This window comes from Rhodamnia argentea, chromosome 4 (assembly GCF_020921035.1).
Source record: "Rhodamnia argentea isolate NSW1041297 chromosome 4, ASM2092103v1, whole genome shotgun sequence".
Lineage (NCBI taxonomy): Eukaryota > Viridiplantae > Streptophyta > Magnoliopsida > Myrtales > Myrtaceae > Rhodamnia > Rhodamnia argentea.
This window is the reverse complement of record NC_063153.1, coordinates 11015891-11023721: the sequence shown is the minus strand read 5'-3', so window position 1 is coordinate 11023721 and position 7831 is coordinate 11015891. Positions and strand designations below refer to the sequence as shown.

Here is a 7831-nt window from a genome sequence, read left to right as displayed (position 1 = left end):
CGGCGGATCGATTAGGAAAAGGAAGAAGGGACGAGCGAAGAGGAGTGATCCGAGGGACAACCTTCTTTTGCGTTCACGCAATTTTTGTCTTCTGTTCAATAATTGTTCCCGATTTGAAGATTTCATATCTACCTCGTTAATCTGTCCCTTGGTCTTTAGCTGGGTTCCTTCGAGGATTTCCCCCCTCCCTGCTTCCTCGATCTAATCTACGACTGTTAGTAACGAAAAGCTTGGTACGACGAGAAAAATTCAGATTGAAGCTACAATTTCGACTCTCTAAAGTCATGCCGATGTGGAAAGTTATCGAGCGCTTGTTGTCAATATACAGCGAAAATAAAATAAGAGAATCGAGAATTTAAATGAAGCCAAAAGTCCGCCCACCGCGAAATTTAAATTAAATATATCGATTCGATGGAAATGTCTTTTGGTTGTCAGTACTTTCCATGTCAATTGGTCAAGTCACAATTGCCCACCTGTCCCCCGGAGCTTCCTTTTCTCGCGCTAGAGTGTTTCCGTCAAGCCAGAGGTCGCGGGGAATCATCCCGTGCGGACGCTCCCAGGGACGGTGCCCCCGCCGCTCGTCCCATCTGGATCGTCCATTCCGTCGCCATCGACGAATAGACCAGAAAGTGATCCGAGCACGCCGTCCAAAGAGCCTTTAGGCGGTACCCACAGACCCAATCGCTGTCGTCGGATGCGACAAGTGATCAATGAAATCCCACCAATCAGTCATAACCAGTTTAATCCAAGCCCATACTCTCTCTCTCTCTCTCTCACTCTCTTTATAATATAACCATCGGCTCTGCGGAATCGAGAGCAAGCCACGGTACCTGCGCAGAGCCACCATGATCCGCCTCGCCTCCGCCGCCGCCGCCGCCCTCCTCCTCCTCTTACTCTCCTTCGCCTTCGCCGCCGCCGGCCGCGATGTCGCCGGGAACGTCATCAAGCTGCCGTCCGACGCTTCGAGGTTCTTCCGCGCCGGCGAGGACGACTCCGTTGGGACTCGGTGGGCGGTCCTGATCGCCGGATCCAACGGTTACTGGAACTACCGTCACCAGGTGATTCTGCCGAATTGCTGGTCGCGGTTCGAATCGATGTCATTCTTCCCTTTAATCGGTTTAATATAATGAGTGCGATCGTGTGCTTGACTCGATTTTCAGCTAAATTACGAGGTTCTGAAATGATAAAGTTTGCTTTCGATGTTCTTTTCTGGATATTTTGTGTATGGTGTCTTGTAGCTTAATGGTTTTTGTATGATCTTGTGAGGAGCGATATTGAGGTCATCTGCAACTTAAGGTCTTTTTGTAGCTGGTGCTTAAAAAAATGGCGTTTCCTTCTCGGGGTAATATCCCTAGAATAGACCAAATTCTTGCCATTTTATGTTTGACGGTTTCTGTATCACCACCTTGTAAAGACTTATTCTTAAATTCCATTCAGATGTATTCCGATTTCGGAACTCGGGAATTTGGATCAGAATCAAAACTGAGCCGTTTGCTGTTATAATGATAACTCTAGCGAATCGAATTATGGTTTGAATAGAAAGTCTTGTCATCAATTTAGGAATATCTTTGGCTGCAACTGCTGGTAAATCTCAAATTTGGACTCTGCAGTCCTTATGGAAATTACTTAGACTCTTGCTATGTTTTGGGGCCAGGAGGGGACCTTTCAACAATAGTGCTTTTTGCAACTTAGTTGATTGATGCTGCTAAAACAATTATGTATCGGCTATATCCTTCTCATGTTTTTCCTTGCTCAATACATAAAGGGTGATACAAATTGATAGTATCAGCCTATCAGGTCAGTATGCACGTGGCTATCTGAATTTGCTGGATGTGGTGTTCCGGAGTTTCAATTTGCATGTGAAGGAGAAACATTTTTCTAGCAGAAGAGAATGTAAAAGAAAAGAAAGGAAGATAGATTTTGATATCTGATTTGCTAGCTAGTAGTGAGTGAAGCAGAAGATCTGACTCACAACCTTTGTGCGTTTTAAGTGTGTCTTTTAAGCTTTAACAGTGATATGTTTCTGTTTCTTTCCTTTCCTTTCCTTATACTTTCATGGACCAATAATCATAGTCCCAATGAACATAATAGTTTATTTTCCTTTTGTTTAAATCATTGTTTATGAGAGTTAAATGAAGGAGATTATTTTCCAAATAGTCCTTGTGTGTTTTTTTAATGTTCTTGTCCCCACAAAATTGAAATTGCTTCGACTGATAAAAAATGAATAAAGTGCTTTACCTTCTGGGTAACGGCTATTTTTTTTTTTTAATGTCATTCAGGTACAAATTTGGATTCTTTTCTGCCTTTGCTTGTTCATTTGTGCTGCTTTGGGATTTTTTTCAGTTGTTGATAATATGCGCTATTCGTGCATTTTCCTTTCAGGCCGATGTTTGCCATGCATATCAGCTCTTGAAGAAAGGAGGGCTGAAGGATGAAAATATCATTGTTTTTATGTATGATGACATTGCTAACAATGAAGAGAACCCCAGGCCTGGAATCATTATTAACCATCCTGATGGAGATGATGTTTATGAAGGAGTTCCAAAGGTCTGTTTTCAAATGCATTGTCGCTAGTTTAGGATGAAAAATTTTCTCTATATTTGTCAAAGGTCTGTTACCAAATGTTAAGTCACTAATTACTTTTCTGGTGGCAGGATTATACTGGAGAGGATGTTAATGTCAACAACTTTTTATCTGTCATCCTTGGAAACAAGACTGCTCTCACAGGAGGCAGTGGGAAGGTTGTGGATAGTGGTCCGGATGATACTATCTTCATCTACTATACTGATCATGGTGGCCCTGGTGTGCTTGGTTAGTACTTGGTAGTTCCTTAATATAACCTCCATTTGTTGCAGATTGTCTTACATGTGTTTATATTGCACATGTTGAGATGAAGTGAGATATTTGCAGTAGAGTGATAGAAGTTGGATTGGGTTCCATATCTCATTTGCATCCCTTCCCCAATTTAGAGATGATTTATCTAACTTTTTCATATCAGAATCTCACAGTTGACATTGATGTTTAACAGGAATGCCTACCATCCCCTTCCTATATGCTGATGATCTGATAGATGTCTTGAAGACAAAGCATGCCTCTGGGACCTATAAAAGCTTGGTAATTTTAAGTTCACTAAAACAGTTTGCTTCATACAGGACGGCGTCTAAAACTTTTCATTTTGTTCCCTTTGCGTTATGAACACAGGTATTTTACCTTGAAGCTTGTGAATCAGGAAGTATTTTTGAGGGCCTTCTTCCAGAAGGTTTGAACATATATGCAACAACAGCAGCTAATGCAGAAGAGAGCAGTTGGGGCACCTATTGCCCTGGAGAGTATCCTAGCCCTCCAGCAGAATATGAGACATGTCTTGGTGACTTGTATAGTGTTGCCTGGATGGAAGACAGGTAATCTCAAATCTGTATACTCTCATTCATGCCTTTTGACTCTGTTCTCTCTAGATTAGAAGTCGCTGTTTCATGGCTACTTTTTCTCCAATTTGAGACTGATAATCATGTGGTGTATCATGGGCAACCCTTGGCACATTAGTTGGATCATAGCAAATGTGCATAATCAATGTCCGTGTATTCCCAGTTGTTCAAAATTTGAATGATCTGATTTTGGAATGTTTGTCTTGCAAATCGAGAATATAGGAATCAAAAGCACAGTTGAAAAGCCACGATTGCGTCCAATTTTCATTGTTTTATTGGGAAGATCAAAAAAAGATAAGAGATATTTTTCGTTGGCACATTCTCCTTTTATGTGATGTTGAAAATGTAGACAACGAAAAGTTTATTGGTTAAAGAGGCAGTCAATTATGCACTAAAAACTTGACCCCCAAAAAAAAAAAAATTATGCGCTAATTCCTAGACTTGATGCTTGGTATTGAATATATATCTCAGCTGCTAATTATATGGTGTCAAGATCTTCCTACATTTTCTAGTGTTGGGCCTTTACCTAAGATATGAGTAATGCTTTGATATTCGGGTTGCTTGTTTTTCAAGGACTCGTTCATTATTTAACTTTTAGCCTGTGTGCCCTTATCTGAATAGTAAGGTTTTCCCCACTTTTAGCTTATGTACTAATATAATTTTTTTTATTATTGAAATTTTTTAGCTTATATGGACTTAGAGGTAGCTTGTCTCTTTTCGAAGCATGAATGTTTGTGTATTTGCATGAAAAAGCATTTCCATTGCAGATAGCTAATCTGTTGGCCATTAAAAATCTTTAAGATCCAACGTTTGCAAATTAGATAGCTGAAAACTAAGAAAGGAGAGAAGAGGAAGGACATGACTTCCATGGTATCAGATGGAACTTGACTAAATACATCTTATAGTGCAACTCTGGATATGCATATAAACTTCATGGTCAATGTGATTCCAGGGGTTCTTGTACTAGTTTATGGGACTCTTTTCCCTTGTAATGGTTGGATCAGGTTTATGCGTTTTAATTGGCTCTTGAGAAATCAAAACTTCTGTTTCACAACTATAAAGCCCTTCATAATTTATTTTTGGTTATTTCTTTGTGAACAGCGAGGTGCATAACCTGCGAACCGAAACTCTGCACCAGCAATACCAACTGGTAAGGACATTGCTACCGTCATTGTACTGAGCGACTAGGAAGAAAGTAATGTTCATTCTGCTTTTCATATTTGAGAAAATTTGCTTCCATCAGGCAACTGAACTCCCCAGTGTCTTTTTAGCAAGTGAGTAAAGTTTGTAATACATTTCTTCGGGAGGGATGGAATGCGAGCTTACTTAGTGCAAGCACATGGAAGAAGTTACCTCTTAATATTGCCTGGACTGCTTAAGTTGCTCTTCCCTTTCTCTCTGTGCTTCTTCTCATCCTTATGAATTTTCTTTGTGCTGGCATATCCAGGTGAAAAAGAGGACAGCCAATGACAACTCTGCTTACGGTTCCCACGTCATGCAATTCGGTGATATAGGTTTAAGTAAGGAAGATCTCTTCCTGTACATGGGCACAGATCCTGCAAACGAAAACTCTTCTTTCGTGGATGACAACTCCCTAAGGCCTCCTCGGAAAGCTGTTAACCAGCGGGATGCCGATCTGCTGCATTTCTGGGACAAGGTTTCTCTCGCCCTTCATCATGTTTGAGGCTGCATGCTTTAGATTTAGTCATAGCAATGCTAAATGTTTTAAGGATAGACTTCTTGATGGTTTTGCCATATGCAGCTGTCTGGTCAATGCAACCTCTCTTAGATAGTTTCCCCAATTAGAATCACAGGATCAATTGGATGAAGAGCTACTATAAGGGATTACTATAGTATTTTTAACAAAATTGAGGGGTGGTCCGGCAACAAATGAGACTGTAGTACCATAGGGCTATCAATGGAATTCTGATAACGAAAGGTCCTTAAATCGGCATATGACTTTGCTGAAAGTGTTAGTAGAAGTAAAAGGACTTTTTCAGCCATGAGCTTTGACCTTTGACATAAAAGTAAGTGGAAAATTATTTCAAACTTCCTTTCAATTCATCTTCTCACTCTTCTTTCACTAAATAAAGAAGAAATCTTGTATTGTCCCTTACCCTCCCATCACAGTTGTATGAGCCATGTGTAACCAAATCTGATTTTGCATCGGGCTTTGTTTCAGTTCCGTAAAGCTCCTGAAGGCTCTTCTAGGAAACTCAATGCGCAGAAGCAATTTTTTGAGGCAATGTCACATCGGATGCATATAGATCACAGCGTGAAACTCATTGGAAAGCTCTTGTTTGGAATTAAAAAGGGTCCAGAGGTGCTGAATGCTGTTCGACCTGCAGGACAACCTCTCGTTGATGACTGGGCTTGCCTGAAAAGCCTGGTAATTATTCTCTCATGGTCTCTCAACCAAGACATGTTTAATATATTTCCGTGATGCTGAGATTTGCATTGGTAATACCAGTTCGATTTTCCTCTACAATATTGTGTTAAATCTTTACACTCTGGGGGAAGGGTATTGTTTGACACAACGATTGAGTATACTTTCCAGTCTCGAAAGTGTCATGATCCCAATACTTAATGCAGGTGAGAACATTCGAGACTCATTGTGGATCTCTCTCTCAATACGGGATGAAACACATGCGCTCCTTGGCGAACTTGTGCAATGCTGGAATCCGGGCCGAGCAAATGACTGAGGCATCCGGCCAAGCTTGTGCTCACATTCCATCTGGTCCTTGGAGCTCTCTCAGCAGGGGATTCAGTGCATGAGTGAAGTGGGAATCATTCCAAACAAAGGACCCACTTGCCATGCTTAAAATCTGCTACAGATTTATATATTCCTACTGTATTATATATCGAACGAGTTGCTTGCGGTTGCTTCGCTGTGAATATGGCTCGGAAGCACGTGTCTCGACTTGCTTGTCCCATAACATGCTTCAAATGTGGAATGATATCGTGCCCGTTTCGGGCGATTTGAAATGCTGCAGCTCTTCGGACTATGGCACGATGGGCGATAGGAATGGGGGAAGAACGCTGATAGTTTGTGAGATAGTTTATGGTTGATGTGAGTTGAATGGTTATGGTCAAATCCTCCAGCCTGGTTCTAGTAATTGAAAGTGGTATGTGGATTGTCTGCAAGATGAGGTTATGAATTCCTATTTTAGTCTTTGTCATAGGCGGAAAATGGGAGCCACGCACCGTCACCTCCCTCCTAGATCGACCCCAGAGGCGTGCAAACGTTATAACCCTCTTTCCATAAAAGGGTTTACTCGAAAATTGTCTGGTATTGATAGATGCGATTAAAACTAGACATAACCGATGTGTTGCACGAGATCGATCTTTTATTATTCTATTTACCTATGGGGGACACAAGAAGTTTCGATTGCATTGTATGCCCACCAAACGTTTTCCGCAAAGAAGCATGCAAGATTGTTTTACTAAAATTAAGGTTGAAACCTACTCTACGACGATGCAATATTGCCGCCAATGTTCCGGGAATTCAGAAAGTTCCTTAGGAAAGAACAAACGCCCAACTTAAATTTAATCCTCGGATGGATCGAGCTCGGTGTCACGTGCGAGCCGCCTCCATTTTCGCGTAATTTTCTATCGCGACAAATGAAATTTGACACCTTCGACTTATTAACGGGCGCCCCCGGTACTAATTAATTATATCAAATCAAGGCGATTTTTATTTTTTATACACTATTTACGCATAATACGGAAAAAAGTTGATACCTCGAAGATATTGAACCTTTTTTTTTTTCAGGTGTTTAATTAACAAAATTTGCACAATTCTGTTGAAGGTTGACTAACCTCCCCTATCAACCTAGGAAGTATCGACATTTTTCGAGAGCCTTCGTGTCGTGTCGTGTCGTGTCGAACGCTTATCGGACACTTTGACACTCTTCGACATACAATTAACGCGTGATCGGCGTTCCAGACACGCCCGCGAGACTCGAGTTCAGCATCTCGACATACCATCTCGACTAGCAAGGGTCAATTTTAAGAATTTTAATAAATTAGAGATCAAAATATAAATATATATATTTTTTTGGTGGGTGCTTGCTAGCCCCCAACAGTCAAATAAAGTAGCCAGCGAATGGCTCTTTCTCGCCCCTGAACCGTTGATTCGTTCGACTGCACTTTAAATCCAACGGCTCGTGTCCGACACCAGGTAAGCCAGTAGGAGTTTTTATTTTTTTTTTTGGTCAAAAAGATTCGCTCGCACAGTAGTTGGTGTCTGAGTATAACACGCAAAGGAAGTCCCCTCATCCGCCACTATGCAGCGAGGGCCCGATCCGATCGAGGGATCCCCTCTTTCTGCGAGTGCACGGAAGTCCGTGTACCCTCGTCTATAATAACAATTCCTCCTCCGTCTAAAAAAAAAAAAGAAAAAGAAA

The 7831-nt window shown here is 41.3% G+C and overlaps 1 protein-coding gene across 2 annotated transcripts; it reads left to right on the top strand.

Moving 5' to 3' along the window:
- Positions 1-747: 747 nt before the first annotated feature.
- On the top strand, positions 748-6569 carry LOC115756760 (vacuolar-processing enzyme-like). Of its 2 annotated transcripts, XM_030696661.2 has the most exons (9): positions 751-1058; positions 2383-2547; positions 2655-2811; positions 3029-3114; positions 3202-3401; positions 4527-4575; positions 4873-5082; positions 5608-5814; positions 6018-6569. In XM_030696661.2, the coding sequence occupies exons 1-9, from the start codon at positions 846-848 to the stop codon at positions 6198-6200; spliced, it is 1470 nt and encodes a 489-aa protein (XP_030552521.1). In that variant the 5' UTR covers positions 751-845; the 3' UTR covers positions 6201-6569. The 2 variants fall into 2 exon arrangements, with proteins under 2 accessions (XP_048132966.1, XP_030552521.1); XM_048277009.1 differs by lacking the exon at positions 5608-5814 and having other exon boundaries at positions 748-1058.
- Positions 6570-7831: the final 1262 nt, after the last annotated feature.

Bases quoted from the DNA above. Each gene is read 5' to 3' on its own strand.
- LOC115756760 (XM_030696661.2), top strand. From the start codon at position 846: ATGATCCGCCTCGCCTCCGCCGCCGCCGCCGCCCTCCTCCTCCTCTTA. The intron at 1,059-2,382 runs GTGATTCTGCCG...TTTTCCTTTCAG, and splicing joins ACTGGAACTACCGTCACCAG to GCCGATGTTTGCCATGCATA. The intron at 4,576-4,872 runs GTAAGGACATTG...TGGCATATCCAG, and splicing joins TGCACCAGCAATACCAACTG to GTGAAAAAGAGGACAGCCAA.